Source organism: Lissotriton helveticus, chromosome 1_1 (assembly GCF_964261635.1).
Source record: "Lissotriton helveticus chromosome 1_1, aLisHel1.1, whole genome shotgun sequence".
Taxonomy (NCBI): Eukaryota; Metazoa; Chordata; class Amphibia; order Caudata; family Salamandridae; genus Lissotriton; species Lissotriton helveticus.
In genome coordinates this window covers 416,038,842-416,058,898 of record NC_136057.1, presented here as the reverse complement: position 1 = coordinate 416,058,898, position 20,057 = coordinate 416,038,842, and the positions used below count along the sequence as shown (strand labels likewise).

Below are 20,057 nucleotides of genomic sequence, written 5' to 3'. Positions count from 1 at the left end.
CTTCTTAATCCCCAAAAAGGACGGGTCTCTCAGGCCAATACTAGACCTCAGGCCCCTAAACCAATACATCTTGTCAGAACATTTTCACATGCTCACTTTACAGCAGGTTCTACCATTGCTCAGTCAGGGAGATTTCCTCGCAACACCTAACCTAAAAGACGCATATTTCCACATACCGATACATCCAGCACACAGGAAATATCTCAGGTTTACCATACAGAATCAGCACTACCAGTTCAAGGTCCTGCCTTTCGGGGTGACAACAGCCCCCAGGGTGTTTACCAAGTGCCTAGCGACAGTAGCTGCGCACCTACGGAGGAACCATATTCCCGTCTACCCCTATCTGGATGACTGGCTTATCCAAGCAAAGTCAGCCCAGCAATGTGCCAACCACGTGTCCCGCACTATTCAGCTCCTACACAGTCTCGGGTTCTCATTAAACTACCCAAAGTCTCATCTTCAACCCGCCCACGTACAACAGTACCTGGGAGCAACAATAGACACTCTGGCAGCAAAGGCGCAGCCAAACTCAGCAAGAATCAACAGCATTCAATTACTGATTCAGAAATTCAGACCCCAACACTCGCTCACAGCAAGGGTGTTTATGCAGTTGATAGGCATGATGGCCTCCTGCATCTTCATAGTCCCTCATGCGAGACTACACATGCGTCCACTTCAGGAGTGCTTAGCACGGCAGTGGAACCAGGCTCAAGGACAATTAAAAGACCTAGTGTTGGTGACCGGTCGCGCATACAACTCTCTGCATTGGTGGAACCCACAAAACCTTTGCAAGGGACGACCGTTCCAAGAGCCTGTACCACAAATAGTGCTGACAACGGACGCATCTCTCCTGGGATGGGGAGCGCATGTCCTCCATTACACAGTGCAGGGACTATGGACGACACAGCAAAAAAGGATGCACATAAACCTGCTGGAACTGATAGCAATCTTTATGGCAATTAAGGCTTTCAAAGTACATTTGTGCAACAAAGTCGTGTTGATCCGCACGGACAACATGACTGCCAACTACTACATACAGAAGCAGGGAGGGACACACTCTCCACAGTTGTCACATCTAGCGCAAAGCATGTGGAAGTGGGCCATTCAGAGGAACATATTCCTCATGGCGGAACACCTCCCAGGCAGGGACAACCAGATGGCGGATCTGCTCAGCAGACACAGCCACCAGATGCACGAGTGGGAGATACATCCCTCAGTGCTACAACTGTACTTTCAGCGGTGGGGTCACCCAGAGATAGACCTGTTCGCCACAAGGGAAAACGCAAAATGCCAAAGCTTCGCCGCCAGGTTTCCACACCCGCAGTCTCAAGGCAATGCGATACGGATGAACTGGTCAGGCATTTTTGCGTACGCTTTTCCACAAGCCCCGTTCATACTACTAGTGGCACCAAACTACGACAACACTCAATGACGCTAATCCTAGTTGCTCCAACATGGGCGAGGCAACCATGGTACACCACGTTCCTAGAACTTTCCGTGGTGCCTCATCAAAGGCTGAAATTAACACCCAGTCTTTTAACGCAGAGCCATGTAGACATTCAGCACCCAGATCCACAACAGTTAAACCTTGCGATCTGGCTCCTGAAGTCATAGAGTTTGGTTACCTGAACTTGCCTCCCGACTGCATGAATATTATGAAGGAGGCAAGAAGACCTACCACCAGAGCATGCTATGCGGCAAAGTGGAAACGATTTGTCATCTATTGTAACAATAATGACATAAATCCGCTAGATGCATCAACTCAAAACATCATATGTTACCTGCTACATTCACACAGATGCAATCTAGCCTACAGTTCCATACGTATACATTTAGCTACGGTGGCAGCTTATCTTCAAAACAGGCAGCACCTTTCACTCTTCAGAGTACCTGCTATTAAAGCTTTCATGGAGGGACTCAAACGAGTGATTCCTCCAAGACACCCACCTTCACCTGTCTGGAACCTAAACGTACTTCTAACCAGACTAATGGGACCACCTTTTGAACTTCCGCACTCCTGTGAAATACAATTTCTAACGTGGAAAGTGGCTTTTTTAGTGGCGATTACATCGCTTAGAAGAGTTAGTGAGCTGCAAGCCCTAACTATTCAGGAGCCATTCATCCAAATTCACGCAAACAGGGTAGTGCTACGTACCAACCCTAAATTTATGCCAAAGGTGGTGTCCCAGTTTCACATCAATCAAGCAATAGAACTGCCCATGTTCTTCCCAAATCCAGATTCAGTGGCAGAAAGAGCTCTACATACACTAGACGTTAAGAGAGCTCTCCTGTACTATATAGACAGGACAAAACATTTCAGAAAAACTAAGCAACTGTTTCTTGCCTTTTCACCACAGCACAAAGGCAACCTCATTTCCAAATCGGGTATAGCCAGATGGATTGTTAAGTGCATACAGATTTGTTATCAAAAAGCTAAACGCACATTAACAGTTCCCCCAAGAGCGCATTCCACACGCAAGTTAGGGGCATCCATGGCTTTCCTAGGAAACATTCCTCTAGAGGAAATATGTAGAGCAGCCACATGGTCTACCATACATACATTTACCAAACACTACTGTGTAGATGTACACTCCAAGCAGCTGTAGGACAGGCTGTTCTCAAAACTCTTTTTCAGACTGCTGCAGCTGGCACGGGCAACCACCGCTAAGGGGGAGACTGCTATCCATTCTATGCACAGATATGAATTCAGCAGCCCACATGCCTCGAACGGAATGTGCTACTTACCAGTATGCATCTGTTCTTGGCATGTAGGGCTGCTGACATTCATATTGCCCGCCCTCCTCCCTGGTGCCTGTCGCAGCTGTAGCACTCAGAATTAAACTATAGCATGGACATCACTTACTGTATCATACTCCATCTCTGCCACAATGGCAAAAAACAATCTGAGGATGGAGAGGATGCCCATGCGCACTGTAGTCCAGGGGAGGAGCCACCTATCTCGTGATACTTCGAAGACTCTTCCAGGACAACAATGTGCAATCATCCGGACCCAACACTAGGCGGCGATCTATGCACAGATATGAATGTCAGCAGCCCTACATGCCAAGAACAGATGCATACTGGTAATGTTCACAGAGGTGGAGGTACTAAAGTCCATTAAGGCCATTAGAACTGATGGCGCTCCAGGCCCAAATGGGATTCCGGCCCAGGTTTTGAAAACTGCCTCAGCCTTTTTTGCATCTAGACTCACCCGTTTATTCAACCATTCTTTAGCCACTGCAATTTTGCCATCCTCTTGGAAAGGTTCTATTCTATTCCCTATCCATAAAAAGGGGGACCACATGAACCCGGCCAATTACAGGCTTATAGCTCTCCTCGACATAGAAGCAAAGATATATGCCCGCCTTCTTCTCAGGGATTTGGAGGACTGGGTGGACATGAACGACATTCTTCCGCCCACACAGACCGGCCTTAGGGCACATAGCTCCACCCTCGACAACATCTTAGCCCTTTCCTACCTTGCGAAGAAAGCCAATACGAGGAACATGCCGCCCCTGTTCTGCTGTTTCAAAGACTACTCCACAGCCTTTGACCGAGTGAACAGAGGCCGGCTCTGGGCAAAACTTGATTCCTGGGGGCTACCACAGGCGCTGCTAAAAGCCATAAAAGCACTCTATTAGGGTACCTGGGTCAAGGTGAAGCTAAGTCCTACAATAACAACTTCTAGAATTGACACCAACTCTGGCCTAAAGCAGGGTTGCGTCTTGGCCCCCATACTTTTTAATTTGTATACTGCGGACATGGGGACAGCTCTGAAAGATCCCAACTTAGTACCCCCAAAATTGGGGAAGCTCGTCTTGGGAACGCTCCAGTATGCAGACGACACGGTGATCATGGACCACACTAGGGTGGGGCTCCAAAGAGCCTTAAGTAGCTTGGCCTTATATAATAAGGCAAATGACTTACGGATCAACGTGTGCAAGACTAAAATCGTGATTTTTGGCAAATACCCCCATAAAAAAGAAGCTTCATGGACTCTGGGGGAGCACCGTATCGTCACTGCCCCATCCTACAACTATCTGGGCACCTGGGTCTCTGAGAGTGCCACTGCAGTTAAACACCTGAAGGAGCTTAAACCAAAAACTGACAAAACCATTCTGTCGCTAAGACGCCTAAGCCATCGCTTGGACAGTCCCTCAGCAGAACCAATACTGACAGTGCTCAGGGCAAAACTGATCCCTGCTATCTCGTAGGGGCATATAGCCTACCCAGGTGCTTTTGATAAAGTGGTCAACGCGGCCCAGGTGAAAGCCTATAAGATGGTGTTACAGGTCCCGAGATACGCAAGGAACAACAGATTAAGGCTAGAAATAGGCCTTAAGCGACCAGAGGTGGCATTAATGGGGGACCTGTTAAAATTTTATATTAGAGTGTTGAAGGCGCCAGAACATACCCTAAAGCACTCCCTAAAATCAATCTTTGATGAGGTGGGCTCTCCCTGGCACTTAAAGGTAGAACACGCAATTGAAGCACTGAAAATCGAGAGAAGGAGTTTGCCCCTGCACGAAATTCCATTCTCAGCCTGGGCCCAAGCTGTTAAGCGCCAAGTCCAGATCATTTCCTTTGGGCTTGACCTTGCATCTCTTCGGCAAAACCCACTAACTCTGGCCCTGGACAAATCATATATTCCAGGTAAACCCCAACCTTACCTGCAAGACCCAGTATCCACTTACGCGAGAAAGACAATTTTTTACTTTCGCCTTCTGGCCCTCAAGATCGTGGACTTTAACCCCAAATGGACCCGTACGGATGGCACCATAGCCTGTCGTCTCTGCAACTACTGCAGAGAATCCTGGCTACACTTGTTGTGTTGCTGCACAAAGTTGGTCAATGACCGCCATCGTTTGTTGCTTCCGATTTTATGGAACACGGACTATAGAACTTGCAGAGAGGGTTCGGACTGGTGCCTCTCTGTCTCCACGACCTATTTGATAGCCAGAGTTGGGAAATTCATACACCAGGTAAAAATGGCACTCGACTCCCACCTAACGGCTGTGCCTGCAAAGTAACTGGAATCCTTCGGCCCCAGTCATCTAACCTGGGCTGGTTTAAAGCCCCACGAGGAATCCATCTATCGCCAACCGCCCTTGGTGCACGAATTGACTTTATTGAACTTTCATGTGCCTCCCCTTATCAGTTGGGAAACATTGGTGCAACCTATACTCCACTCCTTTTAAAAGAACTCTTTTGGACAACTAAACAGTACTAATATGTTAGTATTTTAACTTAAAGTGATATTTACTTTTATGAATGTATGGGACACGTTGGGGGGGACGGGACGTTCATCAAGTTATTTATCTTACACTGTAAAGATTTTAAGTAATCATGCAGTTCATTAATAAATTGTCAAATTGTCATACTGGTAAGTTGCATATTCCTATTCTTCCCTCAACCTGATTCTGTTACAGAACGAGCTCTGCACACCTTCGATGTTGGAAGAGCACTTTTGTACTACATCGAAAGAACAAAATCGTTTTGTAAAACTAAACAACTCTTTGTTGCTTTTGCACCACTGCACAAGGGCAATCCTATCTCCAAATCTGGTATTGCAAGGTGGATTATTAAGTGCATTCACACTTGCTATGCAAAAGCACAGAGGGCTCTAACTGTACTCCTAGAGCGCATTCCACTCGCAAGCCAGGGGCCACTATGGCTTTCTTAGAAACATCCCCATAGTTGACATTTGCAAAGCTGCAATATGGTCTACACGAACACATTCACCAAACACTATTGTGTAGATGTGTTAGCGAGACAACTCCGAAAGCTACAGGATAGCCCCCGCTTTGGGAGGATACTGCTATATAGTCTATGCAAAGCATGTGATCTACAGCTCACATGCCTCGAATGCATAATGTTACTTACCCAGTAAGCATCTGTTCTTGGCATGTAGAGCTGTAGATTCACTAGCGCTCACCCACCTCCCCGGGTACCTGTAGCTGCTGCAGTTCTCTCTTTAGTTTACATACATACGCATGGACATCTCTATTCTTTACTACCACTCCATTCTCGCCCTCTGCGGGAAAAGAATGTAACAATGGAGTTGATGCCCATGCGCACTATCACAGAAAGTAGGAATCGCCTACCTCGTGACTGGAAAAGACAACGTGCAAACATCCGGACCCAACACTAGATGGCAGGAGTATGCAAAGCATGTGAATCTCCAGCTCTCCATGCCAAGAACCGATGCTTACTGGGAAAGTAACATTATCCTAACCTGTCAAAGATTAGACTCTAAACTATTAGACAGTATGTTTTGCTTGTTAGCTCTCAACTATTTTTGTGGGTTTTGCTTTGTTCTGTGTCCTTTAATGTGGCTTTGACAGTTCATGAGTGAACGCAGAGTGCCTTCTTGATGTGATTGCTTACATCTTTGGATAAAATTAGGATGTTAGTTTGGAATGTTGCCATGGAGATGTACTTATTAAAGTGTAAAGGTAGAGTCTGTGGATCGCTGCAATGAGTGCATAGCGGTAAGGAAGATATCAGGAGATACGGGTGCAATGTCACAATTTTACTTTTATGAAGAAAGATATATATTTTTTACTACAAGTACAACGTGATAGAATAATAATCAGATGTACTTACCAGTCTAGCTGTGGCTGAGATCAAAGTATGTACTGGCGCTTTGAGTGTCAAAGCATGCAGCTCATATGCTCCCATCAAGCTTAGATGAAGTGTTGGTGTTCTGTAAAATTGAGAATTATGAATATAAGGCTGGGAATATAACTCATGTTACATATTGTTTCCTCCTTTACTTTCAAATGTTGACCTTAGTTTTTTCTTTCTTTAGTGTATCCCACTGTTTGTAGAAGCAGTATTGGAGCGGTTGACCCGTGGCGTAAAAACAAGTGAACTTCGTACTATGTGTCTACAAGTGGCTATCGCAGCTCTTTTTTACAACCCTGCCCTTCTTTTGCACACATTGGAAAATATTAGATTCCCGCATAACTCTGAGCCAATCACAGCACAGTTTGTTAACCAGTGGATAAATGACACAGATTGTTTTCTTGGGCAAGTATTTCTTTTACTTCACGATATTTCCAAATTATAGTAGTGTTGCACAAACCACTATATAAAATGTATTTACATAGTGTTAAATAATAATCATACTCTAATAGATAGTCTGTTTGTAAGGAGGTGGTATTTCCTTTGCTATGTACTGTATGCACTCTTAGGTACCAGACAATTAATTTCTATGTTTGGAAGCTCCATTTAAGGGCGGGTGATTCATCCTACTTTCTGTCCCTTAGCCCTGCTGAGTCTGCTCCTGACTCCGTTATATTTTTTCTGTACTTGTACTGCAGTGAATAGTTAATACTGACATGTCAGCTATTTGGACATGTTGCACTTTGCTTACTTTTAATAGACGGTTGGAAAATCATTTTAATTTCATTAGTACAGTTCGTCAAGCTTTTCCTAACTGTTTGACTATTTCTTTTGAGGTATATATCTGTGAACTATGTCTTGCTTTAAATACTAGGTGTCTTTAAGCATATTTTCATTTCTCCACACTCCACGTTCTTCCTGTTTTCATTGACTTAAAAACACCTTAGTGTAAAGTACTCTCCAGGATTAAACCAAAGTGAGCAGACCACCTTCTGCCTTGCACCTGTGGCCCCTCCATAAAAAAGTGACAAAGAATGTCTCTACCAATTTGTTTTTTTTATAACTCTTTTTATTAACAGTGCTCAGTCTGATTGACATATCCATCCATAGGTCACATTGCATTGGATAAACAGGCAGTGTAAGGCATACAGAATAATCACAGTTAGCCAGCATCAAGACAATCACAGTGGAACTCATTACCCTAGGCCTCCCCCCTCCACCCCCCTGTACCTTCTCCAAGGCTCCCAGATCTTCTTCCACTTCTTAGGGCAACCCCTGCTCTTATAAATGGTCTCCTCTGCCCTCTAGCACCAGTCCAGGTCCCGCTCCCACTGGTCGCCCTCTGGAGGCGCCAACGCCCACCAGGCCCTGGCGATATTCCTTTTAGCCACGCCAGCCGCCATGGCCAGCCAGAGTTCCGCATATCTGGTCCAATCAGTGGGTCCCTTTATCATTAAAAGCAGCCATTTGGGTTCCCTCGTAACCGGAGACCCCACCACCTCTGTCATTATGTCTGTGACCTTGGTCCAGAAGGTAACGATCTCCAGACAGTCCCAAAGAATGTGGTAGAAAGACCCTTCCCCTCCACATCCCCGAGCACACAGAGAGGACTGGCACCCCCCCATACCCACTCCCCCTCCCCCCCAGGTATACGACAGAGTGCGGGGGTAATGCACCCGATGCAGAATTTTAAGTTGCACCAACCGGAACCGGACTCTGATCGCAATTTCCCGCGGGCTTTGCAGGGCGTCCTGCCAATCGTCGTCGTCCAATGGGCCCAGATCCCTCTCCCAGGTCACCCTTAATGACACCAACGGGTCTGGCATATTGTTGATTAACTTGCGGTAGATCGTAGACGTTGGCCTATCCAGAATGGGATCCAACAATAACTGATCCTCCATGGGGGAGTATTCCGGGACGGACTAGCCCCCCCCAAATATGGGATCGCAGTGCGTGTACAAGACGCATGTAGTGATAGTGCTGCGAGTCCCGCAAGTCATATTCCTTCTGCAAGTATGCAAACGAGCGTGGGGCGTCACCCTTCCACACATCCCCCAAATAGTCAATGCCAATAAGCTGCCAGACCTTGAAGCACTGCAGCCTTGTCACCTCACTCAGCTGCTCCCCAATCCATAAGGGAGTCCGACCCGTCAGGGACCCCGTCCACCCTTGAAACCGATTCGCTTCTTTCCAGCATTGGACCACTACTCCGGTGCGTGAGGGCAAATCAGTGCGCGCCCTCCTGGTGTACAGTAGAGACTCGCAGTTTCTGCTCAGCATCACTGAGCGATCTACTCTGTAGGCCGGCTCAGACCTATCCGTGTACACCCAGTCATTCACCACCTGGAGCTGGGACTCCCAGTAGTATAACTGCACATCCGGCAGGGCCAGCCCACCTTCGTACACCCCCGTGTCAGCTTACGAAGCGCGATGCGCGGGCCACTCCCATCCCATAGAAGCGTCCGAACCGCCTGAGACACCTCTTGAAGACTCCCGGCAACACCGGATATGGGGTGTTCTGGAGAAGATGTAATAGGCGGGGCAATGCCAGCATTTTGAAAATGGCCGCCCTGCCCATCAGGGATAGAGGCAGCGTGCGCCAGTGGCTCACATCCTCTCAACCAATTTTTGAGGTGTTCCTCACAAGAACAGACCAATATACAATGCCAGTCATAAGCATTGTAATCAAGGATGGCAACAGGTTCCCTTGGAAGTGCTGTCCTTTTTTAAGATAGACGAATTGTCCCTTTATCTAATTATTTACTTAAGTGCTTATGTCTTGAGCATATGGCTTCCCCAGCAGTGAATCTTTCAAAGATTTGCATGTGTGAATTATTTCCAGTCATCGGGCTGGGAGTCACATGGTAACCTTTACATAGCTGTGTTCTTTCCAGAGACTTGAAAGCCATGTCACTTTAGTAACCAAACAACATCCTAGACAAAAACTAAAACTTAAGCCAATGAAATGACAGTACTCTAAGCACTACTTTTCTCAAGAGACCCCATCTCTCAGATGTTCTACTGCATGTTATTTGAAACGGAGTGCTGTGGCTTCATGTAGAGATCAGATTTTTAAATTATCACTTGTTTTTCATCTCTACTGGTACTTCTTTAGACTTGGAGCCTGATTTTATACATACAAGACAGCCTGTTCTGCCAGTCCGTCGGCTTGGTGGGTCGACCGCCCCCCAGATCTAATTGCCAAGCTGATGGCCATTTATAATTATTTGTCAGGAAACGCGTTATGGCAGCTCCTGTCAATGCATTTCGCTGTTTGATGTAGGACTCTGTCAACATCACGGAGCCTTGTACCAAACAATTTGCTTTTTTTCTTTTGAAAAGGAAAGTCCCGAAACGTGATTTTATTTTTGAAAATAAAAAAGGCAATGCTCCCTTCACCATAGGAGTTGTACACTATGCAAGGGGAGCATTTAGCAGCTTTTACTGGCCATAACCATTAGGGTTTCCTAGCGGTGACGGGTAGTGAAAACTGACCTCTAATTCTGCCTATCTAAATTAGATGGGCATAATTACAGGTCTGCCTCCAATGGCCCTTACTCCACAGTGCAGTTGAAGGGGTTTAATCATGCCAGAGACAGCAGAGTTTCCGCCTTCATTAAACATGTGGTCTGCCTGCATATAAATTTGGCTGGGAGGACTATTATCTTGGCAGTATGTATAGTCCTTTACTGTTGTGACGGTATACGTACCGTCAAGTTACAAGCCAGGCCCTTAAGCTCCATTTAAAGTTGGTATGACATCATTCTGCATCATAAGGTCTTTGGAGATGACCCTAAATGTAGAATATTTCCATCAACAAATACTTCTTTTCCATTGCATAGTAGACAAAAATCTTCACTATGGCTGGATATTTCTAAGTAGGTAATTTATATTTCACCTTCCTAGAGTTAAGCATGAAGGCTTTTACTTTGTTTTTCTTACTGGAATAGTCAATATAGAGAGCAATAAATAAAGGCTACATCACAGACACGGTCTACAGTCTAGGTCAGTTTCTAGGAGCAGTTAAGAATGCAATCCTGGGAAAAGTGTTTCAATCAGAGGAAGATACAGACAGTTGTGGAACAAATTCAGAAGAAAAACAAAGTCACAGACTGAATCTACAAGTCTCTTTTGAGCATGATGTCCTACATGTATGTATGCGTCATCTTCAGGAAGCATTTAGGTACACAGTGTCTTAGTCACCAGATTATACTACCAGGTACAGGTCACATCTGCTATGAAAAACACACCTATGGTGTCTTTCATAGACCAACCTTACTGTGTGTCTTCCGTTCCATCAGGAGACTACATGGTTTATGACACCTGATGCGTTGTTAGAGGGTTTAGATGCCCATTCTCAGAAGCTGGAAGTAAAAAGCACTGATCCCCATAGGAGAAATGCCATATTAGTGTATTGCAGCGCAATGTAAGCAGCAGGGGTCTTCAGTCATTCCAAGAATGTCAAAGACACCATTTTGGATAAGAACAGACAATGTCACCATGGTATTTTATATGAACAGGGTGGCAAGAGATACCTAATTCTCTTATTGAAGCTCAAGGCCTGTGGAACAGCACCAGTAGCTAAGGCATCTCATTGAAAGCAGCATGCCTGTCAGGGATACAAAACACATGGGTGGACTCTCTCAACAGAGCTCTCTGTAATTCATGAATTGGTATCGATTCTGACTCCGCTTAACAAAATTGTTCAGTGATGGGGCTTTCCAAGTCTGAATCTTTTTTGTGAGTTTGTGCTACACATAATGGAGGCACTTCACTAGCAAGAACTGGGAATCCGGTTTGAGGGTAATGCCATTAAGATGTCCATGTCCAAGACTTGCTAACTCCTTTCCACCGCTTCCCCTTTTGTAATCTGCAAGATCAAGAGAAAGCCTTGCTGGCTGATTCCTATAGCACCAGCTTGCTTTCTCCAATTTGATGGTTACTTCTAACTGCATATTCTACACCTTATGAATATCCCCAGGTGCCAGACTGGACTTGGAAAGTTTTCTCAGCATAGCTCCTGCACACCAGCAGGTAGTGTCCTGTGGCGCCTCGTTAGTGACACTAGAGCCACATATAAGTGCCAGTCCTTTGTGCTAACATCCGTTATTTTCTTTCTTTCTTTTTCTCTACACTGTGCAAGGAAGCATGTCCCATCGAATACTGTAGGTAAGTCTCTGGTGTCTAGGGGCCTTGCACAACTCCAAGTCTTGCAGAAGTGAACCCAGTTGGACCACAAGGAGATCTAGGACTGCAAAGCCAAGCTCTGGGTCACTGTACGCCATCAGAAGGCACATTAGGGCCGATCCAGGTCGAAGTCGAGGACTTTCCAGGCTTCGTGTTGTTCCTGCGAAAGAATCTCCTCACATTCCTAAGTCGTCAGGTAAGTCCAAGCCTAAAAAGAATCAGAAGAAGTGAAAGCAGGATTCTCCCTCGTCCTGCCATACGTGGATTAGATCCACAGGCTTCTCAGGGAATGTTCAAGGGTCTCTTCAGAGATACAGCAGACTCCTGCAGCGCTCATGGAAAGCAGACCACAGTGTGCTCTCTCTCTGCCTTTATTTGCCTGAAAAGCAGTATCGCCAACTGTTTCGCCCCTTTTGAAGTTTTAGAAGGGCCTTGGCCCAAAGACAACACCAAGGTCCACTTTAACAGGACCATATCAAAGCCGAGTCATTCCCACTTTGTCTTTTCGAGGCCGGGTTTGAGATCTCAGCTCCCATCTTTCACACCCCAATGCTTAGGGAACTGCTCAGTCCCTTACCCCTCACAGTACCACCACCAAACCACTTTAGCTTGCCCTCTGCAGTATATGGCCATCCCATTGCAGGCAAGTTTAGTTATTATCTCCACTGGTTGCAGAGCATTACATCCAACAGATGGATGCCTCAGATAGCCTAGCAAGTATACACCCTAAGATTAATTTCCGATCCACCGCATTTTCCACCCACATCAGGGCGTCTGTTGGAGAATCATTTATAAGGTTTGTGGCAGGAGCTCCAGGCTGTTTTGCACAAACGAGCCATAGGGAAGGGTCCCTGCATCAGAATACATACTGGATGTTATTCCTGTTATTTCTTGGTGCCGAAGAAGGACAGAGGTCTTTGTCCTATTTTAGATCTTGCCCACTGAATTTCTTCCTCGAAACTGACAAATTCAAGATGCTCACATTGGCCTGGGTTTTATCTGCCTTGGATCCCGAAGTCTGGATGGTAGCCCTGAACCTGAAGGACACCTATTTTCACATTCTTCTCCAGCAGTCCCACAGATGTTACCTGCAATTCAAGGTGGGCTAGAAGCATTTTCAGTATTTGATGCTCCCCTCCGGCCTCACCAGTGACCCTCAAGTTTTCATGAAAGAGATGTTAGTGGTCGCAGCACATCCTTGGAGTTGGGAAGACCAGTCTTCCCCTATCTTATGGACTGGCTGCCGAAGGCTGGCTCACCACAGTCAGTTATAGACCACCTCCAGTCGACCGCAAACCTCCTTACATTTTCGGGGTCCTCGATTAACTTGCCATAAATAACATCTGACTTCGCAGAAGATCCTGTTCATCAGAGCTCCCCTGATTACGGTCCACTTTTGAGCTCGCCCTCTGATTCAAGGAGTCCAGGACATTTGGGCTGTGATCCTGATGTTTCAACTCGGTCCTGGGTTACAGTAAGAGTGGCTCTTGAGACTTCTTGGCCGCTTGGTCTGCTGCATCCTACTTGTCGACAACGCCATACAGCACATGTGGTCTCTGCATTAGGATCTTAAGTCTCAGTGGGCTCAGCACCAAGGAACCGGTCTGATTCAATCCCGGTTCCGAGGAGACAGCAAAATACCTACTGTGGTCTCTGGTTCACCATAAATGGACAGTCAGTAAATCCCTCTCTCCACCCCACACAGAGAAGACAGTGTAGTGGATATGTAGCTGTCTGGTAGAGGTGTAAATCAGATGACTCTGGTCTCTGATGGAGACCCACCTCTTCATCAGTCTGTTGGAGTTGCAGTCCATTCTTTTAACGTTGAAGGTCTTCCTACTGTCCATCAAATGGAGGCTAGTCTAGATCTTCACGGACAGTAATGCCACCTAGTGCAACTCCAACAAGCATGGTGGAGTGGGATCCTAGATTCTTGCCGCTGGAGCTAGCTGATTCAGCTACATGCCCACATTAAGGAACATGGTGGCTGAGATATTACCTGCGCTCCCAGAGGAGTTATGGCATCTTTAGACTAGACCATGCAAGATCGTCGGGATGCAGTCAGATATGTCATCCACTTGGGCCTGGACTCAACAGACAGTCTTGGGCTATTGCAGCCAGCTTGGTGCTTCGATGCCATGCCTGGATGTGGTCCTCTAGTTTCCCAGAAAAATTCAGGTATCCTTAATGAACATGCATTTTGACTACTACTGCCTGTTAGGTGAGATAGTGCGTAAAAAAATTAAATAATATTCAACACATAATTTAAAAATACAATCTGCAGAGTCACATTCTGAAGATGACCCTCATTGCCAACAGCTAAAATTGCAGTCATGTCTGCCCAATTCACTAGTCAAACAGACACTTGGGGTGGGTTTAGTATGCAGCTGTAGGACAGTAAGACAATAAGAGTGGCTCAGTGATCTCCATGGGGTACAAAACTTGATGGTGACATTGCATAGCAAAACATAGGTGAAAGAACCAGTACACCCCAGTGGGCTAGCAATCAAAACAAATAAAGTGGTGTATCCTTTGCAGTGTACAGAGGGTAACTGAGAAATATAGGTCTTCAAAATGTCAAGAAACTCAGAACAACCAGCTGTTATTTTACATCCTCTATGAGGATCATCTACTGGATTGTATTTTCAAACCGTGTTGAATTTTGATTATTGCAGAGTTTGGTGTTGCATACATGTCCTACTCTGGCTTAATATTCTGCAAGCTATTTAATTTGATTTTTTTTAAATCAATTCGGAAGAGCAATTTATTTTGAAAGATGTTTATGTAATATGTGCATAGTGCTTCTTTAATTATAATAAATTGGCCCAATGTACTCCTTTAAGTGTTTCCGTTTGTGTACTTATAAACCTTACTATTCTTAATTATTTATTACCATTGTTGAAGGAGGGCAGGCTCATCATGACTCACTAGGGACTTCGCTTCTCATGAGACGTGACACCTCCTCACACTCCAAAATTTGAACAGATAGTATATTATACCAGAGGAGCTTAGCTGTGTTCCCATGAAAGTAGTGGGGCTGCTTATTTGGTACTAACCTTTGTCAGGATAGCCCCATACATAAAACAGAAGGTGATTAAGGACCAAAAGTACAAGAGTTCCTAGGATTCCCTTCATTCCACATGCCTCCAATGTTGGATCATTATTATGAAATAATACCAGTTAGCAATGCCGTTTCTTCTGTGGCACAACTGAGATTTGAGTATGGTAAGGAGGAAGGGAGAGCTCAGGTAAAAAGATAGAGGAACTGTGTCGTCCTTGCTTGGGATCCTTCGTTTGATGCGTCACTGAAATAGTTCTCTCGTTCAACGCAGTACAAGGGAGACTTCTGACTAAAGCCAGATGTATTCATGACTTATCTGGTACTGTCCTTGCCTCTGGTGGTGTACAGCGAGCAGCAGATGCGCTTTTCTATTGACCTTAACAGTAACATCAACTATGTGGTATGTTTCAGACTTCATGATTTCTTCTGACCTTATCAGTAACATCAACCATGTGGTTTGTTTCAGACTTCATGATCGGAAGATTTGTATAATAGGACTTAGTATCCTAATGGAGTTACCAAATAGACCCCCTGCTGTGGATGCTGTGGCAGATGTAATCATACCATCCATTCTTCTTCTGTTTCTTGGATTGAAGCAAGTGTACACAACTAGAGAGCTAAACGAGCATGATACTTGTTCCAAGAGGACAAAAACTATCCTAGATGATAATGGTAAGCATTCCTGATTTTGTAGTTTGTATTCCTCTGGCTTTTTCCCCACTTGCTGTGTATCTGCTTATATATGTGTTTTACTTCACAAATGTACCTGTTTTCTCAGCTACTGATTTTAGGACAGTTAATCTACTTTTCAATGCGAAAGGCTTTTTGCACGTGGTACTATCTCATATGTAGTCCATTGTAACTTTAGATGAAACTATGGACAGTGAACTGCATTCTAAATTCCAGGCCAGTTTTTCAGGTAAAGGTGTCAGTCAGAACAGGATGAGAGGTTCATGCTGTATCACGCTCACTGCGACAGTCTAATCCCAATACAAAGTGCAATTGCTTAAAAAGAATAGTTTGGTGTAATCTGACAGTATATGTAGTATTTGTTTTTACCTCATGGACTTCCAAAGTGTAAGCCTGTCATGACAGTGTGTGTGCAAGCTTTTTATTTATTTTTAGTTTAAGTTACAGAACATGGTACTTCAACATCTTGCTTTCTTATGTGCCCGTTTCAATTAGTATAATTGTTATTTAAATCAGATGTAAATTATAAACGGAGTTCCTGTGGTAAAGTTAACATTTTCGTGCTTTATTATTTAGAGTTGAACAGATACTTCAAAAAGTGGCAGGTATTTTGTCTGCAATATTAAGAGTGGATTGATTTCAGTGGCACTCTAAATAAGCACCTTAATGGTCACATACGCTCTGACTATGCGTTTGCAACCAGTAACATTCTTTTTCCAGTGTACTAATCCCATTTTAGGAGTCAGAAAAGTCCAACTTCTAAAATGGGACTCTGTATGGATACCAATTTGGTATCCCGACGGGGCGTGTTGGCGTCTCTTCAAGTTAGCAGCTCAGTATCTTATGCATCAATGTTTTGTGACCAACATCTGGTCGTAAAATTTTGAAAATGTACCAGCACCTCAAAGGATCAAAGGAGCTTGTAATTCATTCAGAAAAAGGGAAAGAGTGCCTTAAGTGAATGTAAAAAAAAAAATGTTTGTAAAAGAGTATGCAGTGGTCTATGGGGCCCATGCCAACTCTTAAGCTTTAAAAATAAAAACCGGTCGCATTAAAAAAGAAAGAAAAATGTAATTGACAATCAATCAGAGGCATGCCAGCCTACTGACTTTTCCAGACCCCAACCCTGTGATTGTGACCAAGTGGATTGAGTTGCAATTTCGACCTACCTAATTTATTTACATTAGGTTTGTTGGATTGTGACTCAATCCAATTCTGTTCTTTTTACAAACAGAACTAATAGCACATAGATTGGTACCTAAAAATATTTACTAGTCACAAAAATATTTTTTGAAAATTGTGTAGAGTATTTTGCGGCCAGTAAATAGTACATATAGCCCTTAGTTGCTACCAGTGCACCCTGTGGAAAATGTAACGTCAAGTCTTTTGTTACTGACTGTTGAAATCAGAACTGCTGCGACAGAATCATTTCCGCGAACATTGCCAATGCAAGTAACTTCAGTGGGCTTACTCTGGAAAAATACAGGAAGGAACACAATTAACCTATAAATGTTAGGCTGCGGTTTGAGTTTTTCCATCTTTTAGACCTACACAATTCAATTCAGTTTATTAAAGCTTTGGAACTCCAATGAGGTCCACTTAAAAGGATACATACCAATTAATACATAAAATACAATAGAACCATGGAAAAATACAGAATGACAAGGCGGTCCGAATACAAAGATTTTCAACATATAGCAGTATCAAAGGATAACATTTCAAATTTAGCAACCAACAATGGGCAAACAGAAGTATCAAAGGATAAAATTTAGAATTTAGCAGCCAACAATGTAGAAGCACAGCATATCATGGGTTGTGGAAGTAACAATTAGGAAGCAGCCGGGACACCATAGAACACCTTCATGGATCAAAGTTTGAATATAGCAGCCAATAATTAGAGAACAGGGCATATCCTGAAATGTGCAAATAGCAAGCAACAAGCAACCGTATCATGTGCAAAATTACAAATTCAAGGTCAAAAATTAGATGTACAGAAAGCCTTTAGAGTAGAAGCCAGAACAATGCGAAATACATTTGAAATTAGGAGAGGATAAAACGACTACAAAAAAGGTCAACGATTCAGAAGTTATATCCCACTTGGTAATTACACAGATAAAATATATACATAAATACCTTAAAAAAGTTAAATAATTTTATGCACACTGCTTCATTTTTGGAATTAAACAGAAAGTTGCGAACAGGAACTACATCCTTAACACCATTTTGTAAAAACATTGGCCTGAGCCAGCGACGGCGATGAAAGGCCAGTGCCGGACAAACGAACAAAACATGATCCAAGTTTTGGATATTCAGTTCACAGAAATTCTGAGACCAGTGTGCTATTAAATCATTTAATGGTAGGAGATTTAATCGAAATAAGGAAAACCAGCGTCTTGTTCCATGATCTAAGTTCCAAGTTAAATATTTCTGAGGAAGTTGCGGGGAAGTAGTCTTTGCTATTATCTTTAGACTCTCTTTGGTATTACAGCACTCAATATCTCTATTAAAGCTGATCTTACCACTTAAGTTTTTTACAAAGGATTTGAATTCTAATAGCGGGAGGGAAATCACGGATTCCTCCTGAACACAAAACAATTTTAGAGCCAGAGAGAAATCTCGATTTTAAGAGTATTTCTCCCCCATACTACTGAACATTGCCTTACACATGAAACCTCTTAGTGAATAAAATTCACTATTTTTTAACCGGTATCCCCATCGTAAAACTCTGGAAATGCCTTGAATATAGGTGCTTATCAGTCCAAATTCCAATCTAATAGCAGCCAAAGAAACTAACGTATTAAAATTACACAGTTTGCGTAAAATCAGGCCTTCTATCTTCTCTTAAAAACTCCATTCCTTTACAGGGATTGATTCAATAGCATATAGTAAGGTTGATGGAATTTTTGCTTTCAACTCCGTCAGTAGATGTAGAAAATGCCTTGTACCCATTGTATTATTAAAAATGCGCAGACCAGTAGCGTGGGATATAGCTTTACTGGTGCTGTGTTCAATATGAATTTATTCTTCATGTTGCTTGCGATTAATTTCCGTAGATATATATATGAATCCACCACCTCCAACTTTTCCAAGCCAATATGCCAATTAAATTCACTTAATTTTCTGCTTCTGTCACTTTTCAAAATTAAAATTTTACTTTTAGAAACATGAATCTTTAAAAAGTGAGCCGTCGTATATTCTGTAGGGATGACAACTTTTTGTTTAGCCCTATAGGAGTAAGATCCATCACTACAGAAGGAAACTAGGAGAGTTAGTATTTGCTGCTTAGAGGGCTACCAAGTGGATTTTCCAATCCTCTTCTTTAACAGGAATGGGGAGATATTTTACTACTGTACCGCAGCAGTCAGCAATTACTTCCCAAAAAGGTTTAGACTTGTTTTTGGAGACTGCCTCTTTTAACTGCATCCATTTACCATCTTCCATAAGTTGCTTCGGAGTGTTTTTTTCTCAGCCTTTTCCTCTTCAATAAGTTGGTTAAATTACTATGTTCATTAGAAAAGTTCAGTAACTGTGCCCTCACCAATTTGTTGATTTTCCTATTTAGAATAAGCAATGGATTATAATAAGATTTCTGTTTAGTTGGAACACGCAATGATTTACTTAATGCAGCCAAAGACCGATGTTACGGGAAAAAAACTTCCTAAAGATCGATTTGAAACTAATCATATTCGAGCATACCTAAGTAGTGCTGATCTTTTCTGTTACCCATGGATGGACTACGAACCAAATGGGAACGTGACATTGGGCGACCGATCCCCGAGACAACATGGCCTCAGTTGGTGCGCCGCGCCTGGAAGGGCACTAGAAATGCCAGGTTCCAGTTGGTCCAGTTCTTTACGCTGCACCGCGCATACTTGACGCCTGTTAAGATTTCACAATATTTTGCGGGCGCAACATCGCTCTGTCCGTGATGTGGGACGGCCGGGGCTGATTTTGCTCATATGTTTTGGTCCTGTGGTGGGTTAACTGGTTACTGGGGAGCGGTGCTGGCTTGCCTGAATGCTGTCACGGACCGGCAGATAGCGGTGGATATGGGCACCTTCTTGTTACTGTGGTTCCCTCACACCCCCCGAGCAAGGGTCACTAGCAAGTTCTATGATCTGGGCCTGATTTTGGCTAAAAGGGAGATCACCATGCACTGGAAATCCAGCCAGGGTCCCAGCTACTTGCGATGGAAAGCCACTCTTCAGCGCTGGGCGAGGGCTGAGTGTACACTTAGAATGCAGCAGGCCAGGTGCTTAGACGACGACAAATCCTTGGATGTAGCCAGAGCATGGGAGGCCTTGGTAGTGGCGCCTCAGCGACCTGAGGGCAGTTCAAGCGAGGAGGAGGAAGAGGAGGCAGCGTAGAGTTGGCATTCTGGAGGGTAGCCTACTTCCGAAGAAAGCGCATGACTGGCGCACACATGGCATGGAATCTGGGGTACCGGTCTCCCCGCTACGATTGACTGTGCTAGGAAGCAATACTGGAGGAA

At 44.1% G+C, this 20,057-nt stretch overlaps 1 protein-coding gene across 1 annotated transcript in view; it reads left to right on the top strand.

Moving 5' to 3' along the window:
• The window catches only part of IPO8 (importin 8), a 737,162-nt gene that overhangs the window by 533,740 nt on the left and 183,365 nt on the right, over positions 1 to 20,057 (top strand). The window contains exons 21-22 of the mRNA XM_078673765.1: positions 6,812 to 7,032; positions 15,342 to 15,547. Of these exons, the coding sequence (XP_078529891.1) occupies positions 6,812 to 7,032; positions 15,342 to 15,547 (427 nt within the window). The remainder of the gene's footprint in view (positions 1 to 6,811; positions 7,033 to 15,341; positions 15,548 to 20,057) is intronic.